At 38.0% G+C, this 26,910-nt stretch overlaps 1 protein-coding gene across 4 annotated transcripts in view; it reads left to right on the top strand.

Moving 5' to 3' along the window:
* LOC120736872 (mucin-2-like) overlaps nucleotides 1-25,087 on the top strand; it is a 31,870-nt gene extending 6,783 nt beyond the window's left edge. Inside the window, exons 1-16 of one of the 4 annotated variants that reach the window (XM_040037232.1) lie at nucleotides 4,181-5,572; nucleotides 8,485-8,550; nucleotides 8,863-8,919; nucleotides 9,229-9,294; nucleotides 9,399-9,497; nucleotides 9,596-9,689; nucleotides 9,934-9,969; nucleotides 10,224-10,256; nucleotides 11,685-11,712; nucleotides 11,861-12,240; nucleotides 13,992-14,009; nucleotides 14,277-14,294; nucleotides 14,643-14,740; nucleotides 16,342-16,383; nucleotides 16,610-16,657; nucleotides 18,282-25,087. In XM_040037232.1, coding sequence (XP_039893166.1) covers nucleotides 8,509-8,550; nucleotides 8,863-8,919; nucleotides 9,229-9,294; nucleotides 9,399-9,497; nucleotides 9,596-9,689; nucleotides 9,934-9,969; nucleotides 10,224-10,256; nucleotides 11,685-11,712; nucleotides 11,861-12,240; nucleotides 13,992-14,009; nucleotides 14,277-14,294; nucleotides 14,643-14,740; nucleotides 16,342-16,383; nucleotides 16,610-16,657; nucleotides 18,282-18,332 — 1,110 coding nt within the window. In that variant the 5' untranslated portion in view covers nucleotides 4,181-5,572; nucleotides 8,485-8,508 and the 3' untranslated portion in view covers nucleotides 18,333-25,087. Of the gene's footprint in view, nucleotides 1-4,180; nucleotides 5,573-8,484; nucleotides 8,551-8,862; nucleotides 8,923-9,228; nucleotides 9,295-9,398; nucleotides 9,498-9,595; nucleotides 9,690-9,933; nucleotides 9,970-10,223; nucleotides 10,257-11,684; nucleotides 11,713-11,860; nucleotides 12,241-13,991; nucleotides 14,010-14,276; nucleotides 14,295-14,642; nucleotides 14,741-16,341; nucleotides 16,384-16,609; nucleotides 16,658-18,281 lie in introns of those variants that run through there. The other 3 variants (XM_040037234.1, XM_040037231.1, XM_040037233.1) reach the window with 3 other exon arrangements.
* The last annotated feature ends 1,823 nt before the right edge of the window (nucleotides 25,088-26,910 follow it).

Here is a 26,910-nt window from a genome sequence, read left to right as displayed (position 1 = left end):
CCGAGTCCTGAAGTATATATTTATTTTCTTACTCTTCTTATATTTATTGTTTGTTTACTTGCACCGCTGTAACTGGAGCCTCGTTGTCTCGTCTCTCTATATACTGGACTGTATGTAGCGGAGATGACAATAAAGTTTACTTTGACTTCAGCAGCGAGCAGGCGCACCGAGGGTTGCCGATGCCTGTGATGCCGCCCTGGGCAACCGCCCATGTCGCCAATATCAAAAAGCACTACTGATTGAGCAAACTACAAGTAACCACAAGTATGTTTCACATATCTGCTTTTTTATGTGTGTAAAAACAAAGATAAACTATCATTAGAAAGTGTTGTGAAAGCAAGAGTCCTGCCAGAGCGCGTCGGCTGCTTGGCAAAGTACTTAGAAGCCAGTCCTGTCATGTGACATAAAACAATGATAATAATGTACAGTCATGGCCAGAAGTTTTGAGAATGACACAAATATTAGTTTTCACAAAGTTTGCTGCTAAACTGCGTTTAGATCTTTGTTTCAGTTGTTTCTGTGATGTACTGAAATATAATTACAAGCACTTCATACGTTTCAAAGGCTTTTATCGACAATTACATGACATTTATGCAAAGAGTCAGTATTTGCAGTGTTGGCCCTTCTTATTCAGGACCTCTACAATTCGACTGGACATGCTCTCAATCAACTTCTGGGCCAAATCCTGACTGATAGCAACCCATTCTTTCATAATCACTTCTCAGAGTTTGTCAGAATTTGTGGGTTTTTGTTTGTCCACCTGCCACTTGAGGATTGACCGCAAGTTCTCAATGGGATTAAGATCTGGGGAGTTTCCAGGCCATGGACCCAAAATTTCAATGTTCTGTTCCCTGAGCCACTTAGTTATCACCTTTGCCTTATGGCACGGTGCTCCATCGTGCTGGAAAATGCATTGTTCTTCACCAAACTGTTGTTGGATGGTTGGAAGAAGTTGCTGTTGGAGGGTGTTTTGGTGCCATTCTTTATTCGTGGCTGTGTTTTTGGGCAAAATTGTGAGTGAGCCCACTCCCTTGGATGAGAAGCAACCGCACACATGAATGGTCTCAGGATGCTTTACTGTTGGCATGACACAGGACTGATGGTAGCGCTCACCTTTTCTTCTTCGGACAAGCCTTTTTTCCAAATGCCCCAAACAATCGGAAAGAGGCTTCATCGGAGAATATGACTTTTCCCCAGTCCTCAGCAGTCCACTCACCATACTTTCTGCAGAAGATCAATCTGTCCCTGATGCTTTTTTTGGAGAGAAGTGGCTTCTTTGCTGCCCTTCTTGACACCAGGCCATCTTCCAAAAGTCTTCGCCTCACTGTGCGTGCAGATGCGCTCACACCTGCCTGCTGCCATTCCTGAGCAAGCTCTGCACTGGTGGCACTCAGATCCTGCAGCTGAATCCTCTTTAGGAGACGATCCTGGCGCTTGCTGGACTTTCTTGGACACATACTTTCTGCTTTAAGATTTGCTACCAGTTTACTGATAGCGGTGCTTTATTGATTAATTAAAGTCTCAGATGTAGATAACAAGGAGAACTATGCTGGAAAGATTCATTTTGTGTCTTTCATTAGCATAAAAATGTTGGATCTGAGGTTTGGAAAACCTTTCAGGCAGGTGTGTGGGACTGCGTATAGTCCAAAAGGCTGAGAATTAATGCTGTCGCATGTGTCAGTTGCTTGCTTAAGAAGTGGTGTGTGTCTGCCCTAACCCCACAAAAACCAATCAAACAAATTAAAAACCCAGAATAATAAATAATAGAAAGCTTAAAAACAGGCATAAGTCCCATTTTCTTATTTAAAGTAGGACTTGCATGTTTTATGTGGATTTCTACTCTGTTTTGTACCCAAAATGCATCATATGAGAAACCTGACAGTATTCAATCTAATCATCACTGAAAAAGGTTTGCGAGAGTTCTGGATTTTTTTTAAAGCTCCTTTAGTATGATCTTTGTAAACCTACAAAACAAAGGCCAGAATCATCTTTTAATGTTTGTTATTGGCCTTGTTGACGACAAGGTTTTACTTAATTAACTTAAGGCTTTGGCTGGTTTCTTTGGCTCTGAATTCAAATTCAAAACCAGCAAGAATTCTGAGCTCAAAAGCTCCAATGAGACCATGAGACCACAAGGTTTAATCCTGGGTGCGTTCTTTTTTTGTCAACGTTATTCCTTCTGCTTTGATCCTTCAATCTTTTAATGACATTTTCTCATCATTTTTATGCAGACAACACTTAGTTACACGTCTTTTAAGCCTTGCCGGCTGGATTGGCTGTCCATTGTTGTCCACTTTTGCCATGTTTTAAACTCCAACAAGGCCGTGATTGTCGATCCTCCTGAATTACATACTAAAATCAATTTAGCACTTGCTTCTGTTTAGTCTACTGTTTGAAATCTTTAATAATATTTGAGTCCTCTTAGGCTTTGACTTGCATTTAAATTCTAAATTCTAAATGTCTTTCATATAAGGAAGGAGTGTAGACTTATTGGATAGTCTGTCCTCAGTCACTGTTCATCGCAAATGACTTTTGATTATCCTTTCAGCAGAAAAGGGCCTTTCATAAGATGCACTGCTGACAGGCAATGCCACAGTTAGGGAGCTTGAACTGTTCGAACAACATGATCTGAAAAACTCCCACACTGTGGGAGAGCGGTAGGAACCATCACTCTTTGCAAGTCTGTGACTTGTCAGCTCTGAGGTATTTCAGATGTCAAGTTAGGAATAAGAGTAGAAGTAAGGAGGCAATCTTTAAGTTTTGTTGCTTCCTGCGTGGACTGTTTTGAGATGGCATGATACCACTTTTTAATGTCCGAAACCGATATCATAAATTTGGTTGTCTGCCGTTACCGATATAAATCCAATATAGCCTTTTTTATAATCAATAAAATGTTGTTGTTGTTTTTTAAATATCTTGCGGCACTTTGTATAAGTTCATACTGAAGATTAAAAAAACAAAACAAAACTAAAGATATTCTGTTATACCTGTATGCAAAAAACACACTGCACCCAAAATATTTCATAGTTCAGCAAAACTGATCAATCCAATAAACTTAAACCTGCTCCATCCTTCCTATTCTGGTACAGGGAGCCACCCCCCACCCTCCAGTTGATTACGTCAATGCTTAATTGACGTAATCAACTTTAATTTAATGCACGTGTAAAATAAATAAATAAATAAATAAATAAATAAATAAATAAATAAAAAAATTCACAGAAATCAATCATTTTTCTACAATAATTCAACAGAATTGACTGCACAGATGGTACCTTCCCAAAGGAAAAAGTACTATCGCTAGGTCATAAATTTGACTTAATATTTACTATATACAATAATGGACTTTTATACATTTCACATCAGATGAAAACTTTGGGTGTAAGATTCAGATAATTATTTATTAAAAGCTCGACATTTTAAATGAGAATAAGAAAGAAAAGTATGTCTTTGTGCCCCCTTTTCCCTGTTCATGCCCTATCGGCCCCCCTGGCAAAACTTTGCTAGATCCGCCCCTGCACAGTTACCAGCCGTCAGCTATGTAGAAAAAGATCCTGGTGTAGAAAGTAAATAAATTCTAACAACAGCTGATCAAGGTTAAACGTGCTGCTGTTGTTCAGCTGCTGGTTTCCTCTTTCTGGTGCAAAGTGGGCCAAAAACAAAGAAGAGAGACGGACTCGCGACAGAAAAGCCGATCAGCTGATCATTGATCATGTCACGACTGGGGCAGCAGTCGTGTGGTGTATTGAGAAAAAGGATCCAAAATGCAGGTACTGGCTGGGGTGCGAGTGAGTGTTTATTTACAGAAGTGACAAAGTGGCAAAAACAGGAAGAGCAGAGCGGGGAGTAAAAAAACCTAAACTGGGGAAAACTAAAGACCTAACCTGAAACCAAACACACACGGGAGAAGGAGCAAAATGCACGGAGAATGTTGGCAGAGAGACGTGGAATGAATACCAGTTAACACAGAGGAAAGACACAGGTAGGGATGATAAAACACTAAACACCAAAACAACCCTAAAAACACATACAAAATCAGAATTAACACAAAACACAAGGCGAGACAAAAGGAAACACAAACGCTGGGTCAAAATGACCCAGGACCATGACAGATCAGTTTCATGATTGAAGTAGCAACAGGAGATGGAGGGAGAGAGAGGCAGTCACTCCATATATCGGTTGTTAAGCTTAACGTGGGAATGCTTTACAAACATTCAGAGATGAACTCACACACTTGCTTTACTTCTCTGGGTTAGCTTTCTCCAAGATGAAATGCCGGTTTGGAAGCACGTAGCGAGGCTCCGTGGAGTGACCGCTGACAGGTCTCGCACGCCACAGCCGCTCTATCACGTGAGGCTCCGACGTGCTATGGTCATGAGCTTTTTGTTTTGTGAGGTTTTGTGAGGTGCTTTTGTGAAATTTAATGGATCAGTTTACATTTTTTATTTCTCTGTGATATCTGATCCAGTAATTTAGGTCAGTATCGGACAGATACCAATAGCTAATATCGGATCAGTCCATCTCTAGTGCCATGAGATGCCACTGTTTTCACTTCTGCACAATATCTGTCGGCAGATCATCAAAACAATGATAATTTTCTGTGTCTTGACACCCCCAGGAAACTCATGTATTGTATTAGTCTCTGCTCAGATTTACTGACCTTTAAACTGACTGATTCTTTATATGACCGAGTGAAAACTATATTTTCTGAAGAGGTCAAGATTAACATTTCTGAGATTGTGTTAATATTTATATATTGTGTTTGTTTACCTTAACTGTTGTGCAACCCTTTATATTGTCTATATTTTCTGTAAATTTTAGCCTTTGTGTACAGATATACTTCAACTATAAGTTAATAACATATAATGAAAAACTTAAAAACACATATTACCAAAAGGTGCTTCTTCAGTAGTCATGGTAAGCAGTGGGACTGATGAGGACGCTGAGTGAATATTAAGTTGGCCAGACTTTTAGAAGTTCCTTCATGTCACTTTAAAAACAAAGAGGTCACTTATCAGTTTATGTAGTTAGTTTTAAATCATGGGCCTGCTGGAAAATTGCAAAAGACATGTGGAATATGCTTTGAGGACACTGCATACTCACAGCCTACTGTCCAAGTGCATGGTGAATTCATTGATCCACTTCTGGAGTTGGAGATAAAGTCTCTCACGTTTATTTCCTGCTTCACCTCTGCAGTCTCAGATATTTTTGCACATGTGGCTACATTTTCCTGGGCGTGTACTATATTTATGTGGTACTGTACTTAGTCTGTGGGACTACCTGCAGTTTTAAGATTCTGAGCTCTGACATTAAAAAGAGAACTCATGTCTTTTAACTTGGATTTCTTCCAATTATAATATCTAATATCCTCCAGAGAACTGAGGAAAAAGAATCTTCCCACATCAAATCCTCCTTTAACTTTTTGTGATTTCCTTCATTTTCAGAGCAGAAAGAAGCCATCCAAACGCCAAAGATATCAACTGAAAGCCCAGGATATCCTCTGTTTATTACTGTCAGGGCTCTGTGTGTAGGCTGGTGGAAATGTGGATCCAAATGCAGGACTCCGAGACAAAATGTAACTGAAAAACACAGCTTTTATTGCTGGCATGAAACAAAACCAGGAAACCAAGCAGGACCACAAAGGGAGGCTCTGAGGGTACAAGACGACAACAAGCACAGGAAAACACAGGGCTTATAAACACAGGGTGGTAATGAGGGAATGGGCAACAGGAGGGAGACACAGCTGGGAGAGATCAGGGCTAACGAGACAGGGGGAACAAAGCTGCACACACTAACATAAGACAGACTTGCACAATAAAACAGGAAACACTACTCAAAGACACGGACTCAACACAGAGGGGCGGACAGAAAATAATACATGAAACTCAAACAATACATGAGACCATAATTCCTAAAACATGGATAAACAGAAACATAAAGCTCTAATAATAAACATCATAATCATCATCATCAACACCAGCACAACAAGAGAACAAGAAAACAATCCATGATGCAAAATTAAACCAAAACATAATAAACTCAAAATACTGGGTCCCACATGCCCAGAACCGTGACAATTACATCAGGACTTAGTGTAGCACAGATAAGTCAAAAGATGTAGACCAAAAACAAACACCCATTACAGAGGACATAAATGAATTGGCTGGTTTTCAGGAGTCTATCCCACAAATCAAGTCAAAATAACTTTGAAGGCATCAAAGAAGAAAACACAAAAAAAGTCTTTACTCAGGTAATATTCATTCTGTGTGAACGCCGCTCATGCAGCTGTGCTGAATTTGTCTAAATGCACATACAAAAAAAATTGCATGAAGTTCAACAGTGCACTGGAAAAAAATCCTCTTTGCTAAATTAAATCTGATAAGCACAAGTTAGTTCATTGCATTTTTAAAGCGACATTGCTCAATACTCATTCAAAAGATTATCATCATTTTTACATGACACAGCATTTTCTTTTCCAACTTTTATTGAACTTCTGACATTTTAATATGGGGGCCACTGGGAATAATCTCAGGGATGTGTCTCCTCCCCTCTCTCGTCCTGGCTGTATCGTCTCTTTGGCTCAGGATTGTACGCCTGTTTCTTCTTCTTCTGCTTGCCTCGGTTCAACTTGGACTCCTTCTTTTGCCTTATCCCCTCTTCCTGGTACACCATCCATACTCACATCTGTCCAGCCTTCCTGATCCCTCGTCCTTGGATGAATTCAGATTGAACATGTGTTTTATGCTTGTATGATTAAATGATTATATGATTTAGTTTTGGATGTTAACCGCAGGTTTCAGCCTATACTACAGCCCAATACAACGTGAAATGATACACATGAACTGATTGTTTCTCTGCCCTTCATGTACATTTATGTAAATGCTATTTTTCATGATTTGTGGAGCTGACTACACTTACCTTTAAGCCATTCTCAGAGTGTGACAGTCAGCTGTCTGTGTGTTACGAGTTCAAAATATTGGGGATGGACACCATAGGAAAAACCCACAATAACAACACTGGTCCGGTCGGGTTGAGTCAAACGATGATTTAATGATCACACACGTGGGAGATGGACACTGTATGCAGACAGTCTCAGATCTCTCTTCAAAAAACACATCACCATAGTTTTGTAAAATCAGGGTATTAGAACGCCCCTTCATGCGTAGTGACAGGTGTAATACAATCAATGTTGACAATTTTATTTAACACAAAGAATAACATTGTCTCCTTCCCGAGGGCAGACGCTGACTGCCCCCCGTCTCCTGGAACCATCTGTACCCTGCTAAGACACAACATGGCAGCTACAAGGACTCTTTCATTTATTAAGACCATCAGTGTGTATTGCTCTAAATCAAGCATATAATATTAAATGAATATTGCTAGATCAGCTACTTCTACTTAAAACATATTAAAACATGACTAAGCACAAAATCACCAAGAGTAACATCTTATAAGTGCTGTGTAAGCGCGTGCGGCCTTCCAAGCTCAAAGCCTTTGCCCTCCATAGATCAGCCAGACTCGCGCTGGCTGTAGCTTTTAACCTTTAATTACCTTGAGCACAACTCTAGAATAAGCAACAAACTGCAATGTGTATGGAATGATCATAGTTACATCTGCAATGGAAAATCATGTTATTATTCTGGTACCTGTAAGAGAAGCTCAAACTAAAGTTATCACCATCACTGTAATGCAAAGAATAATGTAAGGTCAAAAACTTCAATTTATGTTTAATGCAAAGCTGGTTATATACTTCTAATGAACTAATAATGCCATATTAAAATATTGAATGAAAATGAGAAAAACATCCCCTCCTTATTCTACATGTGCTAAAACAAGAAATGCCTGCAGTGCATAGCTTTCACAGTGTATACTTAAAAGATGCTCTTGCAGAGCACTCAGAGTCACTTGCTGTTCACAAAAAGAGAACGCAGTTTGGAGAAAAGCTGTGTTGATAACATCATGGGACATATTTAGAGATCATATCAGTGTTATTGTAGCTACTTGGTCAAAGCCCTAAGCTTTAGCTTCTTTTAATAAACAATATTTATCATGTCCAAGACCAGCGGAGATCCTCCCTGCGATGGGATGGTGGGAGAGGGAGAAGGCCTCAGATATTGTTGACCTGCCTGTTGATTGTGTCATCTGAGCTTTTGTCTATTAACTGCTGACATTTTACTTTCATGAAATCAGCATCCTCAAAGACAACTAGTTTTCATAATGGACTTCGTATGGCACATCAAATCCTACTTCTTCTCTCAACGACTTTCTAAATGGAAGTCGTTACAACACTGATCTAACCCTGAAGCCTTAACATGTCATCAAGATGATGTTTAAAATGTGAACACTTTGCATTTGCAAAGCACTGGCCACGGAAACAAGTTTTATCGGTTTTGTTTTATTATTGTTTATTATTTAAATCTGTTTAAATCTTCTGTGTGTCTGTGTCCATAATATACCTTTCTCCTGCTTTTTTTTGTTTCACTGTAGTTTGCAAAGATCACAGAGGGCATCATGACGTCACACGGCTGTTTTCTCTGCCTGTTGCTTTTAAGTGTGAGTGTTCTCTTTGCAGTTTTACTCTATTTGCTTTTATATAAGTGCTGTAAAATGTGCTCTTGGTGATCCGAACTTAATAGTTTCGAGAGGCGCGCGAATGTTTTTAGTTTTAATGTTTTGTTGATTACTGTAACTTCTGGTTTTATTAAAAAGCTATGAGACCTAAAGTACTCATTAGTAATTTTTTTGGTAGCCTGTCCTCCTTAAATTTACATCTGCATTAGTTTAGTTTATATAGTGTTATACAAGTTATGTTCATCATATGGTGGTAATTCTGTCCGTCTAATTAAACAACCTTTTGTCTACCAGGTAATCCCGATCGAGCCATCAGAAGCAGGTTGTATGGACCACTTCACAAAAAAAGGATTGGTAAGAAAAAAACATGTTCTTTTCCCTAATTATTATAATTTCTTAATAGGCTGATCTCTAATGCTGGATGACAAGGCTGCTAAGATAAAAGGTAATATGAGGATGATATAAATCCGATTTGGGTTTTGGGATCAGGCTTTTGACAACCTGCAGCCCTCTGGGAGCCTCTAACCCCAGCAGATTTGTGTGTTTGTATATTTAACTCTCTTTGGACATGTTGCAGTTTTAGTTGTGATGATCACTCACTAATAATAAACAAATATATAACTAATGATGTCTTTTGCTTCTTTACCATCTCTCTGTACTTGGAAGGCAAACGCATCAAGTGAGCTGCCAGAGAATATTCCTGTCAAAATAATGAACAAGTCTGAGGTAACTTTGTGAAACGTTGTTTTAAAAACTAGAAAATGTATTTAAGTTTATGTTGGAGTGACTTATATTTGGTTAATGATAAATGTGCCCTTCTTTCATTGCAGGACATCATTGTATGTAGTTTAATGGAAGCCGAAGACTGTGATAACAAAAAAGAAAATACCTGCTTTCTACGGGAGTGTTTTAAGGACGAGAATAACATGGCAAGGAAAAAAATCTCTTCTTCTTCAAGTTTTGTTTGTTTTTTCCTGCTCAGGTTAAACAAGGATTATATCTGATAAACATGTTGTTTGTCCTGCAGGACTATAAACCGCCATGTAACGAGGCGGATGAGAACATCAGTGTCCCTTTCTACCACTTCATGTGCTTGACAAATATAGCCAAGCATCTACGAGGTATCGCCTCATTTTGATACTTGTCTAACATTCAGCTGTGGTTAATTTAAAGACTTGCTGCTTGAATGTCTTTGTGAGAAGCAACACTGTGACACCGACTGTTGTAACGAGCTTAGACGTTTTAGAAATTCAGAGAAAGAAAAGGAGCAGGTCTTCCTCAAACCGTAAAATGTGGATCTCCTACAATAAACCTAAAATGAACTTCTGGTTCTTACTGCTAATGTTTTTCTTCTTTTCACCAAAGATAAAACAAAACCACCTGAAGTCTGTGAAGTGTACAGTAAGTACACACACACACACACACACACACACACACACACACACACCATGAACAGAGACATTCAAAACATCAAGACTTTGTGTGTGTGTGTGTGTGATGTGTATCCATGCTGCTATTGTGTCTGTCAGTGTGGATGTGTGTACAGGTACTGAGACCTACATCCACATTTCCTCTTGTTTTGTTTCGGTGTGCTGATTTTAAAATTCACAACTTGTTGCTTGTATTTTTCTTTCTTTTTTTCTTTTTTTGTTTAGAAAAAGTCTGTGGGGAAGATTCTGCCACCCCAGGTAGGAAACACATTTTATTTATAGTTTTGTCATAGTTGGCTTGGACTGGATATTAATGCTGAAACAGTGCATGTTTGTGTTTTGCTTCTAGCTGATGTTAGATCTTATAAATCACGCCGACTGCCGCACTACTGCTGTTTCCCATCTTAAAATATACTTCAGCTCTTTTTGTCTAATTACTTTTGCATCTTATTTATTTCCCCACTTTCTTGAATCAGGCTTTCACTCAACATTTTTTTGCTACTTCATGCATTCTCTCTGACTTCCACGTTGTGGACAGACTGCTGCTCTTAGTGCAGCTTTTCAAGTAAATATCACTTTAAAGGTACAGGACAGAAGATATACAGATATACAGAGAGATGTTTTCTCAAAGAAGTCAGGACAATTTACTTTACAAAAACAAAAAACGCCCAAATGACCCTCATATGGCCATAAACGTTAAATTCGACCAAGATTAGTCATTAAAAGCAGAAAAACTAAAACACATCTAAAAGAGGACACACATACACGTACAGTGCTACTGACTGTTAGGTTAAAATTGTTAAATGTTGTCATTGTGTCACTTAAATTTGTAAGTCAAAGGAGCTTGCAAAGAAAAGCGTCTGGACTTCTTTAAGTTGCTTGAAGACGTTTCACCTCTCATCCGAGAAGCTTCTTCAGTTCTAAGGTCAAATGGTGGAGAGTCCCAGATATAAACCTAGTGGGAGTTTCCCCCCACAGAGGGACAAAAGGACCCCCTGATGATCCTCTAATCGCCTGAGCCAAGGTGTGAAACTGGGTGTGGGTCCCAATCAGCCAGAGTTTCGGGTGTGTTCATTGTGAAACCTGGACCCACCTTATCATGCGAATTCCTGAGGTCAAGCAACTTAAAGAAGTCCAGACGCTTTTCTTTGCAAGCTCCTTTGACTATGATGACCTGGATGACTGAGAACCTTCACAGACATAAATTTGTAAGTCTTAGTTCGAACTATATGATTAAAGGCATTCTCTTGTTTCTGACTTCCCCCCCACACACACACACAATTTTTTTAACCTTTTGTGACCATGGTGGGATTTACAATGGGTGTTTGTGTAAACTGTGTGTAACAGAATAAAAGGCTGCTGTGGGGTGATAGTTCTTCGAAGTGGTCTGAGACTGAGGGCAGAAGGGCTGCTCTGAGATCCTTCCCTTACTAGCATGTGAAAAACCGGTTGAACTGTTCGTCTTGCTTCCTTACTTCGTTAACGGGAATACGTTTCAAAACCAGCCTTTTAAATTACCCTTCTATTCAAACTTAATATAAGTAGTGATATTGAATTTTAAATAATTAATTTGGAAACAGTCTAGAATTTCCCCAAAAATGTAATTTTATGACCGCTAACATAATTAACACATGAAAAAAAATAGCTACAAACTCTTGTGTTTACTCAATCCACCTCCACCAACAGCACCACCAAAACCTTCACCGACAACACCAATTGTATTTTGCTTGTTTACATTATTGTATTTTGCACAACTCTGTTGCTTGTGAAGCTCGCACACAAGAATTTCACTCACATGTGCTGTACCAATGTACCTGCACATGTGATGTGACAATAAAAGTGATTTGATTTGATTTGATTTGAACCATTGAAGCAACACCATCAACAGCACCAACCATTGAAGCAACACCATCAACAGCACCAGCCATTGAAGCAACACCATCAACAGCACCAACCATTGAAGCAACACCATCACCACCACTGCCAACAACACCAACCATTGAAGCAACACCACCAACAGCACCAGCCATCGAAGCAACACCATCAACACAACTGCCAACAACACCAACCATCGAAGCAACACCATCAACAGCACCAGCCATCGAAGCAACACCAGCCATTGAAGTAACAACAAAAAACCCAAGCACAGCATCAACAACAAAAACAACAACACCATCAACAACATCGTCAACAACAAGTACAACAGCAGCATCATTCCTGGTGAATTCACATCGGAAGAGTTGTAAGTTACGTTAATAGAACTTTATTTGATGTGTCATGGAAAATATATTGTAATAGTTTTAGTTCAAATAAATAACCTAAGTTTAACAATGATTCTGAAAAACTCTCCACATGGACGAGTAGAGAGTCTAATCTGATAGGCCAGCCACCTTTGGAGCAAGCTCATTACCACTGCTTGTATTCGGAGTCTCGATCTTCCAGTCACAATCCAAAGCTCATGACTGTAGGTGAGGGTAGGGACTTAGATTCGCTTTTGTGTTCAAGTCCCGGTCCAGGTTCTGGGTGCAAACTACACAGTGTTCAACAAGACTATTTTCTTTTTAACAGGCCTTGAAAAATAGTCAGTAATCACTGTTGGCCTCTGAGGTTTTATTACAACTATTCATCTGCAGCATGTTTTAAAGCTCCATTTTTGAAACCTTAATGGCAGCTGAGGATCAGGAATTATATTATATCCAAAACCATGCAGCAGTATATTAATGACTAACCTCGTATTGTGGATAGATTATATCAGGTATTCTCCTGGCTGAAGTTTGGTCGTCTTTCATCTTTTTTCTGTTATGTGATTGGGATCAGGGACCCGATGTTTTGTTTTGTTTTTTTCACTTTTATTGGGGGGGGGGGATTGTTCATCCTCCAGCATTACTGTGGTAATGTGTTTATATTATGCTATCCATAGGCTTGCTGGCATATAACGGTGGCTGGCTACAGAGCTAACTTCAGTAACCCTACAAACTTTACTGCTGTTTATTTTACTGTCTTTATGTATGTCTGAAGCGACAGCAGAGCTGTACATTTTAATTTTTCAAAAATCCCTCAGTAAGAACATGGTGTATCATCTTTAGATGGAAACTAACCATCTACCCTAACCCTAACTCCCTGCTAACTTCTAACTCTGTTAAACTTCATAAATCCTGTTTTTAAGGGATGCCTGGATGTTAAACTTTATTGTTACATCTAGTAGAGCAGCCACACTGATCATTATATTGAAGATGAAATAATTTAGACAGATTTTAACTCTCAGTGAAGCCCGCAGTATTTGTTTGAGTTTGGCAGCTGAAGAGAAGTTTGGACCTGGAAACATCTAATGATGTGAGATGTTATAGGAGGAAATGATGATTAGTCTCCGGAGTGTCGGCCAGTGAGCACAGTGCCCACTAGAGAACTTCAAGCCACCCTCATGAAGTCTGTTCCTGATTTTGTGGTCAGAGACATTCACACCAGTGACCTGCTGGAGGTCATTTTGTAGCTCTGGCAGTGCTCATCTTGTTCTTCCTGGCACAAAGAAGCCGATACCTGCCCTGCTGATGAGTTAAGGATCTTCTCTGTCCCTGTCCAGCTCTTCTAGAGTAACAACCTATCTCCCGGATTCTCCTCCATGCTCTTGAGATTGTGCTGGGACACAGCAAACCTTCTGACAATAACACGTATCCTGGATGAGATGAACTGCCTGTGCAACCTCTGTATCCATATCGCCTCATGCTACCAGCAGCCAAATGCAAAACTAGTGAACAAACAGTAAGAAAAGATGAGAAGGGAAAAGTGTCCCCCACATGTGAAACCATTATCTCTCATTGCTGCCCTTGTAGTGCACCAGTCGTCAATTTCATTAACACTAAAGCAGATGAAACTGATCAACATCCCCCCTCTGGTACTTACAGCTGAACAGATCAGTTTAACTAACTTGATGTTGTACTCTGATTAAAAACTGTTCCTTGCGATTGTACTCATAGTCTTTCCTTTCTCCCATAGGTTCACAGGGAGGAATATGTAAGTTTTTTGAATATACTTTTGATACTGAAATTAAGAGTTACTTTAATTTGCAGTTGTACTTGTATAGTTTTAGTTCATTTTTATTGTTTATTAATATTTTAGTGTTTATTTGGGTTGATACAATTATATATATTAACAAGATTGCACTGGCATTATAATTAACATTCTATAACAAGCTATGTACTGAAAGAAACAAACCGCAATACTCTCGACACACGTTTATTTTGCAGATGTTCTCATACAGTCTTTCCTGTTTTTTCATAGGTTCAGAAAAAGAAACGGGTAAGCTTGTGTTTTTTGTTTGTTTATTTATTCTTTGCTTCAGTAAAATGTATATTGACAAGTTTGTTGAAGTACCGACATTCCAAAAGAGCCCAAGTCCTCATTTTCTTTTTCAGGTTCCAAAAACTGATAAAACAAATACAGAATTCAACATAATTGTTTTAAAACAACCATATAGCATGTACGATATTTATTAAATGTGTGAATCTTACAGATTGGCCACACTATAGAAAACAAGACAAAAATTAATAGTTCATGCACTTTAAAAACTTTATTCATGCATAAATATGTGTTATCAAGGGAGTGTTACTTTGAAAATTAATACATGTTCAACTTCTTCTCAAACAGGAAGTGACATCCAAAAGATTTTAATAGGAGTTCTTATCACGACGAACATCATTGTCCCCATGGCAATTTATCTGTACATGCGTAACCAGATTCAGCAGGTGAGTGGCAGCTCAGATGTGAATGTTGCTTAATGCAGGGATGTAAGGATGTTCAACTACACATTTAATTTAATACAATAAAGCAGGACAGCAAATGCTGATAAAAATAAATAAATGTGTAAAATTCCAGTTAAAAGAGGATAATTCCATAAATTTACCAACATTTCCTGTTTAAAAAAACAAAAAACAAAAAACCCCAACTGAAAAACAAAATGATTGAAGACTCCGGTTAGAGTCTTTGCCAGACTGATTCTGGGCCCTGGGCCGTGTGTGTGATACATGTGGCTTAAAGAATGGCGTAGCAGCATGTACCCAGACACATATGGGCTCACATTGTGGTCATAAATATTTTGTACTTGTAAATCACAATGTGTAGTTGTGGACTGAGTACTTTGTAAACCAAAATATCTGAAAATTTTATGTTTGTGATAGATGAGAATTTATGAGTTTGTAAAAACTATTTACACAAGTTACAAATATTTTTGTTGAGGTCTGGCTACAGATACAAAGCAAAAAACTATGTGTAAAACTCTGCTCTCAAGGCTGTGTGTGACTTTCAACTTGCAGTTATGAAGTTTGACCCGGTTCCTTTCAGCAGATTGGTCAATGTCATGTAACAAATTTAACAATCCAATCAGATAACAGATGGGTGGGCTTTACTTAGCCTCAGGCCCTTGAAGGGTAAATGCCCTTTCATGTGCCAGTGTTTTCCTTCATCATCACGAAGGAAAGCATTTTGTGCGTGTCTGAGTTCGGTACATTTTTTGAGTCACAGGTTTATGTGTTTATACTTCAGGGGGAGAGCAGTGCTGTGGAAACAACAGACTCCTCACTAGTCGGGACAGTTACAAAACTTTCTTCATTATGAATGAGCGATACATGTTTTATTGAACATTTCAACATAATACAACACAAATTCTTGTAGAGGATATAAAGTAAGAGAGGTACATGTTTTGAAACGACAAGGAGCAGGCGCATCTAGTACACGAAGAGTTGCTGCAAAAAAACGACAGCGGCCAGCGCAACAAATGTTGGATCCTTCACTCTTAGTTAGCGATGAGTGCAGCGCATGCTGTATCCGTTGTAAAAGGGCCTTTATGCTGCACCGTGTGACTCACAGCAAAGGTCCCGGGTCAGCCCTGACTTTGTGTTAATGTAATACTAAAGTAATAATGGTATTTCTGACTGGTATAGCACAACTTTATCTTTCCAACAGCTACCGAAAGTTAAGGGACCTAGCTTGTATGAGCCTCATGGGATATTCATATAGAGATCCTCCAGCTTCAAACTGTATCACCCTTCCAGGACCTGAAGCTCAGTAAAGCTGAGTAAGCCAAACCCATCTGATTTCTGATTGTCATGGCAACCACAAATTTAACAATCCAAAGACCAATCGGCTTAAACGAATTTGTACTTGCAAGTTGAAAGTCACACGCAAGCGAGGGAACTTGAGAGTTTTACACGTAGATTTTTGATTTGTATCAGTTTCTGTGAGAACATGAGTATGACAGAGTGTTAAACCTTTTATGTAATAGCACAAATTTGTCACATTGATGCGGAAATGAACATTGACCATGGCTTCTGTTTCATTTCTGCTTCAGATTCCAAACTTGAGGGAAGAAGTAAGAATGACAGAGATGCAGGTATTTTTGTAGAATGTGGATGCTAACTCACTGTAACTGAAGCACAGAGGATTAGGATACAACTAAACTTGCAGTTATTTGATAGTCTTACTTAGATATTACATTTCAGTAATAAGAACAACAGAAGTGATTTATCTGTTTCTTAACATTTGTAGAGAGTCAACTTTGTGTTAAACCCTGGTCAGCGTGTTTTTGCTTTAACAGTATTATTTTCTTCTCTTTTTAGCAAAACACATTTCCCAGGGATGTTGAAAAGGGTTCCATTTTATTAACGGTAATTTTTACTGTACTACTATTTTCATAAACGGTGCCTTTAAAAGACTTAACGTTTCAAACATGTGGTTTCCTTGACTGATGAGACCAGACAAGACCCGAATGGAAACACAGCCTTGACTGATTTGATATTTGTCCCCACTAAGTGGGCTTTTTTTTTTTTTCTTTTGTCAGCAGAGGTCCAGCTGTAACTACAAAAATCTATTTTTCCAACAACTGTAGGTAAAAACAACAAAAAAACCCTGTGTCTGCTTATGTGCTCGATACTGGACTTCTCTCAGCTGGGAAGAACGCACAGATCACTGGGTTAAGTTTCCTTTGTGAGGAGCTGATTAAAAAACGTTAGACAAAAGTAGCATTTTCTTATTTTTTGTGACTAACAATTTCATGTTGAAAAATAATCTACCTGTTTTATTTTGCATTATTGTGAAATTCAGCAATACACCATTCAGAAATTATCACCAGCTGACTTTTGCAAGTCTTTCTATTGAGTCTGTTCAAATATGGGTTTCTGCAGGAGTCCCCAAATTTCCACAACATCTTTGCCAACGATGTGAAAAAAGATTTAGGCCACATGACACAACACAGACATTTTGTTTGATGCGTGTCTTTTGGACTTCACATTCATTTTAACTGGCTTTTTTTTTTTTTTGTAACTTGACTCTCACCTCTGTTTCTATTGTAACTGGTCTTTAAGTGATGACATGATGAATCCTGCTAATGGGCCCAAACTACTCTGCATTTAATAAGGCTGTTGATCAGAGATGATCACAAGCTGACTTTTACTTTTTTTTTTTTTACTAGTGTCTGTTTAAATATCTTTTTTTTTTTTTCATATTTTCAACTAGCAAGCACGCAGACATTTTTTTAAATGTCCCAAATTACAGATCCAGGTTTATTTTGACGGCAAGAAAGGCCACTGAAAATGTCAGTATGTAGTATGTAAAGTATGTGTGATATTTAAAGCTAAAATTCTACAGAATTTGAGACGAATGACTCTCTACCAGTTTGGTCAAGGAGAGGGTTCAGATATCCAGCCATAAGACCGTTCTTGGCTATGAAAAGCACCTGGTTGATGTGGCTAAAGGACATTTACATTAATATTAATAAGGGTGGCTGATCTATATATTGGAGCATGCATGTATAATTCTGACACAGTGTGGATTAGAGAAAGTCCAAAATAAATTCAAACTTGTGCACCAAATACTTGTTTTCATAAAGTTATAAAAGATGTATGCTTTTATAACAGTCCAAAGAAATCACGGTGTGAAAAAGACTTTCAACGCAGTCATTTTGTTTGAAGCATGTCTTTTGGACTTTTTATTTTAAATGTACTTTCACTTACTGACTACCTCTATCTCTATTGTATTGTCTGATACATGGAGGTCTAAGCAAGAAAACTACTCAGGTTTTGGGAAAAGATCACAGTTCAAATACACAGCCCAGGATGCTCCATTTGAAAGCTTACCCAAAGATATGGACTACTCAGTCAGATCTTTGGGACTGATAAGAGCTGACTACAGTCACTCTGCCACAGAAACCTCCATTAAAAATTATCAGCCATGCGTTTCGCCAGTCAAGCACACACTTGACTAAGTGCTTTTCTCTTTCTCTTTGTCATACAGACGCCCGAGAGTTCCATCATCATAAATTCACCTGAAAACACCATAATTTAAAGCCCTTGCCCAAATAGAACACACCATTAGAAGTTCTGAGCTGCTGAGAATCTGGATAAATCTGGATACGAGGATCTGCCTTACACAGATCTGGACTTACACAGTCCAGGTGAAGTAAAGGTGGTCTGTGAAGGCCTCTGCGCCCAAAGGTGGATAAGCTTCCAATGTGAAGAAGAGTGGGACCAAACAAGCCGCAGCATGCCTGTTCATGTAACTGCCCTGCAGTCGCACATCAAGATGGTTTTCTGTCCACCTCATGCAAAATGTTTTACTGCTGTGCTGGTTTTAAGTGACCAAGGTCATACCAGAAGAAGTGCACTGCAGAAAATCTGTTTTAAAACGAACAATAACGAGTTGGTTTTTTGTCATATTTAGAATAATTTTAAACACAAAGACACACATTATGCATGTAGTCAGTAAACATATATATATATATATATATATATATATATATATATATACATGTGTGTGTCTCTGTGTGTTAAAGTGTTCCACTGTGCAGACTACTATATTTAGTGTGACTGCAAAAGAAAAAAGTTACGTTTTTATGGCTAATGGACTAATTGCCTATGTTCATGTGTGCATATTTGGGAAAAGGTTTGGTGGCTTTTTTTCTATTCCTTGTACACTGTAAAAAAAAAATCTGTCAAATTTACGGTAAAATACCGGCAGCTGTGGTTGCCAGGAATATACCGTGTAAAAAATGTGGAATCTGTAAAAGACAATACGGTATACTGGTTTTGTAACCCTAATTTTTAAGGTAGACAACGTATTATTTTACCAAAATCATGATAGAAAAAACCAAATATATTTGTCAATTATACAGCAATTTAATGTAAAAAATGCAACTTTCCATAGCTTTTTACAGATATTTGCAGTAAAAAAAAAGTTATAATATAATAATATTTACAGTAATTTGTTGTTAATTTAACAGTAATAGGATAGACCCTATTATTGTAAATAACTGTAAAAATAACAGAAATATGTTAAACCTTATTAAAACCTTTGACAGTAAAAAACACAGTGAAATTGTATAACAAATTACAGCATTTTATTTTGACCAGATACATTTTACGGTAAATTCCTGGCAACCACAGCTGCCGGTATTTTACCGCTAAAAATACAGTACAATATGAGGAACATAAATGGTTTACCGTACATTTTACATTTGCAACCGCTAAATATAGAAAAATCTAAAGATGCTCATATACAACCAAGGTAGAGAATATTACTGATAAACAATGAGAAAATTTGACATACCATTTGAAAACAGACTAAACATATCATTTTCTCTATTCCTACAAAACAGCATAGATCTTGAGAATACAGCATGTGTCCATATATATGGCTGGTAATCCATGGAGGAATGAATAAACATGAAACAAAATATTACCTGCCCCTGACCTATCAACAGTAATGAGTCACTGGGTCCTGCCTTGGTGAAGGAAAGGACTCGGTGGAGTTTCTAATGCGCATGGTGTTGAAGATACAAGCTCTGCAGGAGTACTTCAATGTCCATCAGGAGTTCACTTTGGACTGGCAGGATCCCCTCTGCAGCAAAAAAAATGGACAAAGTTTGATCAGTGCTTGAGCAAAATGCACAGAAATGAAGAAAACGTGCTGCCAAAAACAGATCTAATGATAAATGATTTCTTAAGTGTAAAATATACAGTTCTTAAAGGATAGCTATTGTCAAAATGCAACCTGGGCTGGTTTTTTTTTTTTTTTTTTTTTTTTTTTTAACTGTAAACGAGACAAACATATATCTAAAAGCATAATTACGACAAACAAGCCGTTTTTGAGATTGACCGTGATTTTGTTTTGTGGTCAATAGCCAGTGAATGGGAATACTAGGGGGTCGGGGCATAAATTTGAGCACATCAAAATCGATACAGTAAAAAAAAAAAAAAAAAACAACCCAGGTTGCGTTTTGGCAATAGTTATACTTTAAATCTACTTATGTAAAAGTGATACATAGACAACGCAGCCCTAATCACAATCATAATTTGTTGGAAAACGTATTTAAGTTTCGTATTGATTTATCATAGAACTTGAAGTTAATGGCTGAATGCATGGTGATGAGACCTATCATTCAATCTACATTTTATAGCGTATGAAACTGCTCACCTGGACATGAACCTGAGCTCGGCTGATTAAGATTAGTGTCTCCTGTCCATCTTTCTTTGGCAAAACTTGAATAATACCACTGCTTACCTCTCATTGAATCTTTGGGTGCAGACTTAATTGAAGAGCCTCGTATAAACAGGCAGGGTGTGATGTTTAGAGAAACCAAAGAATACAGCCGCCATCATTTCTGCCAGAAGACTCATGGGGTGCAACGAAGCTTTCATTGTGGACTGGCTAGATACCTTCTGCATTCAGAAAGAAAACAAGAAGGGCATACACCATAAACAATAATAACTGACAAAAATAATGAGACAAGAAATTAAAGTAACAAAATAAGTGCAAATCAAGTTTCCCTGTGTTGCAGTGTAGCTGAATGTTTTTCAACAATTAGATTTACGGTAAAACACATACCAAATATTTCCAGCCAAGGTTTGTTTCAATCTTCAGCATGTTTTTCCTGCCATTGTCTTGAAACTGTTTCATCTGTCCCTCTCATTTGATGCTGTTTACAAAAACAAAACAGCAATATTGTAAAGGGAAAAAGGAAAATTAATTTAATGGAAAAAAAAAGATTATGACCTGAAATCTCACCATTTCCTGAGAGTCACAGGTCCTTTGAGTATCCTTATGGTTTCTGCTCAAATTCAGTGTCTGAAAAGGGCAGGAACAAAACAAACCTTTTTAATCATAATAAAGACAAAATAAGATTTAGAGACAGACGACAAAGAAATGTGTAAAATATCTTCTTGAATCTGTTTACTTTACTAATCTTGAAAGAGACTCTTGGGTCTTAGCTGTGCCACCACCCTTAAAACCTTAAAACAGATGGAGACGATATGCTGGCCTGGCTTGAAATTTCCATATTTGGTGCTGTAAAACAATATCACAAACAATAGATTAATTGTACTTTTTGGACCTTGGCCAAAGCATAATAGAAAAAACAGAAAGCCTTTCATGGCTATTGTGCAATGAAATCATAATACTTACTGGTTTGTTTCTCAGATGTCTCCACTCCTAATGATTGTAGTGCCTCCAGTACAATTTCAAGGATTGAGGCAGACGGGTCCGGCAGCACCTTAGTAATGGAACTCCTTATGCTGTCCCCCATTTCCAAGATGTCTGATAAAAGAATGTGAATAAAGGTCAATTTACACCAATTGGTACCTTTGGTCTTAAAATATGAAGCTGATCTTGCTTGATACTACACTTTTATACAGTGTTTCGTAAGTACCAAACTAACAGCACCATTATTGTGACAGCACACTGTGTTTCAATGGAACCATTTGGTACCCATACTTCATGTAAGATGTTAATGGATAGAAATCAATTAAGTCAATGGGTTTTGACCAAAAAAAATCATTTTATTTAAAACAGCTTACTATCACTTATGTCACACAGAACATCAGCAGGAGGCTCAGTAGAGGGCTCTTCTGATTTCTGCCACAGATCAGACTCTAGCAGACATCTCAAAGTCTCTCTTAAAGGCACATAATAGGCAAACCCATCTTTTCTGTTTTCATCTCTCCCTAAAAATATTTTCTTTGGTTCCACATAGTTGAAGGCTTTTTTAAAGATCTGAGCTCTGGAGTGCACTGTCCTCAATGGCCCGGTATGACATGCAGAAAAAAGATCATAGCTTTTGACAGACTCGCAGACTTTGTTGATGTCCTCCTCTGATAATGATGTGTCATCTTTTAACAGTGATGCAAGTTTACCCAAACTGCATGTCTGTCACAACTCATGCATGTTCTGCATTTCCTCCACAATGTTCTGTATGGTTGAAGCAGGCAGTAGAAACTGACCCTGCAATTTTAAGTAGAATAGTGAAACGTTTCTCAGAAAAAGATCACAGAATTCAGGGGGCATTTCCATGTTATCTTCATGTGTAATAGACTGTGCAGCAGGCTCGGAAATCAAGGGTACAAAGTCATCTGATGTGGTTGGAACAGATGATGATTGACATGCAGACTCTCTATATAAATCACCAATGCTGCTGTCTGAAAACTCTGTGTTTACGTGACATGTGAGCAGTAAAAGATGATTTAACTCTAAAGGTATTTGTGCATCCTCTTACTGGACAAGTGACCACGTGTCCTTCCACAATATGGCTCTTCAGATGAGCTATTAACTCTTTAGAGTTCTGACACTGACGTTCACACATCGCCATTGCACATGTAAACGAAGAAACCACCACCACACCAGTGACATGGGTGGGGGCAGAGTGTCTTCGGTAAAAATGAGCCTTAAACGCGCCATACCTGGTGTATGTCTGCTTGCAGCCTGCTTCAATACACCGAAAGAAACAACGTGGCTCATTCCGATGCAGTTTACAATGAAGCACGTAGCCCCTTGATGACTGAACTACCTTACCACAGAAATTACACGTTAACATAACTCCATGTACTTTGGTAATTCCTCCCTAGCGAATTAAGCACGCCATATACAGAAACTAATCCAGAGCAATGCTTCCCTCGCAACAGTAATGCTAACTCAACTCATAAATGCTAACTAAATTCACAACCTCACTCATAAAAAACGAACTGCTAAAATTATCTATAAACGCTGGGCTGGTGGATTTTTATAGCAGAGATAACTTGAAGTCGCATGTACTCACCTCACCTCGAACTAATTGTAAGCTGCCAGGATGTCTACAAATTCCGAAGATGCTGTGGTCCAAGCAGCAATAAATGGCGCTAATATACGAGTTCAAAACTGTGTCCGTTAGCGAAGCCAACTTAAGTCTCCTGCATGAAAAAAGAGCGGTTGGCACACAGCGCGCCGCGCTATTGGTCATTTTCAGGTGACGTCATCCCGCAATGTAACGTCGCTCTTTGTTTCTTTAGGAGGTTCGAATTTGATAAGAAGTCACGTCTGCAGACCGCTGCAGCCACGTCTTGCCTTGCTTCCCCTTTTTTTGGTGAAATGGTTCTCTCATACTGCACAATGTTGCTACCAGATTTTTTTTCTCTGCAATTCGAACGTAAAACGTCTGTACACAGTTTACCAGCAGTTTAGCTACCAATCAACAGCGATCACACAAATTCAAAATTTAAGGCCGACCCACTTAAGGTGGTCTGATAATATGGCGTGAAACACAACAACATAAAGTTGTTTTAAAATAATAATTAAAAAAGATTATTGAAATCAATTTTATTCACAACCATAAACTTTATTTTTAACATCTTCTTTTGCTGTTGATTTTTTTTATCAGAAGGTTAACAATGATATACTGCAGGCCTAACTTTTAATCTGTATATCAGTATCTGAATTTTAAAATAAAAAAATACTATCAGTTTTATTGTCTTTCACTGCTGATATTTGCTTTTTTTTAATGGTATGTACTGGTTGTATAATTACGGTGGACCCTATTTTTTAACATCTTGTTTCTGTAAAAATGAATGTTTTTGTTTGCTTAAAAATCTACAGCTTTATACTGTGAATTCCAATGTGCACAACCCCAAAAGATGTAGTTTTACTCAAATAATACCGTAAAATCTAAGTTTTTCAGACATTTTCAACATTACAATATGTAATTGTAAAATGTATGCATATTTATTTGTTTTCACAGAAAATATTTATAATTTCAACATTTTATTACAGTAAAAAACAAAGTTTTATCCAGTCTCACAATTAACGGTTATTCAATCTATTTAATACAGTAAAAGGAAGTTTTTGGTTTTACGCTCCATTACCGTTGGAATTTGACGGTGTTTTGCTGTATATTTTACTGACTTTTTTTACAGTGTATGTATTAAGTATGTTGTGATAAAGCTTCAGCTGAAAAGCTAAAAGTGCCTAAAAAAAATTAAATTTTTTTTTTTTTTTATTGCACAATGCACATTAAGTTAAGCCACCATAAAAAATTGAACTTTTACCTTTTTCTAAGCCAGCTGTGCTAGCTTTACCCCTAAAATGTGATCTTATCTGTTAACAGTTGTTCTAGATAAGTTCTCACTGTACAGTCTTCATACATCCATCGAATGTGTTTGTGTTTCATGGAAGTATAAATAGAAAATTCCCTACCACAATGCTTTTATTATTTTCATAAATCACTGCAAAAACAAAGAGATGTGAAAAAAGCTGTCTTCTCTGCACGTTTTCATTTTCATACTGTCACGTTATTTCACTCTTATATATGGTAAATGGTCTGTATTTGTATAGCGCTTTACTTGGTCCACTCTTGTGTATGTGTAATTATCCCACATATCTGTCCCTCACATATGGAAGACTGTAGACATTGTTCTGTGTTTTCAGTTTTTGGCTTTTGATGCATTTGTGGAATATATTTTAGTTTTTGTTTATGTAAAAATTTATATTTTTATATATTTTTTAAGCCAACCACTTTATTTATTGTGTTTGTAATAGAGACTGAGTAGGAGTTTTTTTTTTTGTTTGTTTTTTGAATGTGTAGATGTGAGTTTAAACAAGCATCTATGATTCCCATACATACTCCTTGATGTGGAACAAAAATGTCCAGACTGAAAAGAGAAAAAGGGAAAAATGTAAGCAGATAATAGAACGGACCTGGTGAACATATCTGAGCACAGGAGCCAGACTTGTAAAGTGTATAAAAAGCTATATTTAAAACCAAGTAATAAATAAGAAATGAATAAAAAAGAAAAATCAAACAAAAACATTTCTTTAAGTGAAACAGTCACATTAAGGAGTCAGCTACACCAGGGGTCCCCAAACCCCGTCCACAAGGGCCGGTGTCCCTGCAGGTTTTAGATCTCACCCTGGGTCAACACACCTGAATCACGTGATTAGTTCATTACCAGGCCTCTGGAGAACTTCAGGACATGTTGGCTGTATCCCAATTCAGGGTCTGCAGCCTTAAAGTACGCAGCCTTGACGGTCCACAAGGGCCGCGTACTCAAAGACCACTAAGGCCGGAAGTGCGAGGCTTGTGAAATGGGACGGTCTAGCCTCCGTCGCGCTGCCCAGGTTGCCTAGCAACCATGATACTAACAGCTGGAAACGTTTCATACAGCTTTGTTTGACAGAAATAAAGGAGAAAATCTTTTGTTCATTTGTTTGTTTGTTTCTACATGAGCTTTGATTTGATAAGTATCTGAGGCTGAGACCACAGGACTGTGAAACATGATTGTTGGGCTTCATTTCTGTACTGAACAGTCATTTTAAGATTAGCTAGTAAATAACAATTAGCTAATGTTGTTCATGAGACTAAAGTCATCTCACTGTGGTGATGTAAATATAATAAGTTATTATTTTAATCATTATTAGTTATTACAGCAGTGAATGAACTCTGTTTCAAATACTGAGCTTCAGTATTTATTTATATTTCCTGTCACCTTAAATCTTCATTCAAAGACAGGTTCCTTTGACACTGTATGTATAAATGTATTATATATAAGAGACTGTCAAGAGATGCATTCTTAAACACTTTTTCAGTTGAGAATCAGAGAGGAGAAACACAGTTTTACTTGTATACAAGGGCAGCACAGAGCACTCGCACTGAGAGTGAGGGCTCTGAGACTCGCAGCTCTGTGACTGCCCTGGTCTTTGTTTATACATCGGTGGGTGTTTGTTCCTTACATTGGAATGTGGATGTGTATATGTACTGTATGTGTGTGTGTGTGTCAGACTGTGACCCCATAAACGACTTCCCTTAACCTGCTGGTCTGGAAAGTCCAACAGTTCATCTATATGTAAAAAAGGCATTTAGACTAAAACTGACATAGCTACGTTTATCCTACCGTAAAACAATAAGACAAGGTACGACCTTTCCCATGCACCCAGGTTGTGGGTGTGAATGCCAGAGCACTCTGGAATGCACGCAAAGCTTTTGCAGACTATTAAGGATCACACATCCTATCACTACCATATGTAAACTTATATTATTAAAAGATTATACTGACTACTAAGTACAATTTTCTATTGACAGAGACAAATATTGTTCTTTTAATATGTTGGCATTACTAAATTTGTCTCAGTGCTGACTTTAAACATCCATGAAATCATCACATTCTCTGTAAGATTAAGGTCGACTATTGAACGGCGTATATTTTAATATAAAGGCTGTAAAACCAAGTTAGTACATTCACAACTAATGTCACATAACTTTGCTGACATGTGGCCAACAGTAATGTTTTAATGTTCTTCGTTATTAAACATTTGCACATAAATAAGTGGCATAATATTCAGTACTTACTAGGGATGGGTACCGGTGTCCGGTGCCATGATGGCACCGGTTCTGACATAAACGGTAGTAACCAGACCGAAAAGCAGCGCACATTTCGGTGCTTTATTTCGGTGCTTTTTTTTCCTGAGCTGTGATACACTTCTAGCCAATCATTTTACGTTTCCGAGGATAGTAGGCGGGGCCAGGTACGTACGTTCTGTTAGAGCAGAGCTACAGATTAAAAATGTCCAAGGCGAAGCGGTCAAAAGTCTGGCTGTACTTCACAGCAAAATATGCAAACTCAGCAGC

The sequence above is a fragment of the Simochromis diagramma genome, unplaced genomic scaffold (genome assembly GCF_900408965.1).
Source record: "Simochromis diagramma unplaced genomic scaffold, fSimDia1.1 OVJJ01000516.1, whole genome shotgun sequence".
Classification (NCBI taxonomy): domain Eukaryota; kingdom Metazoa; phylum Chordata; class Actinopteri; order Cichliformes; family Cichlidae; genus Simochromis; species Simochromis diagramma.
The sequence above is the reverse complement of the archived record's forward strand: the minus strand, read 5'-3'. Positions and strand labels throughout refer to the sequence as shown.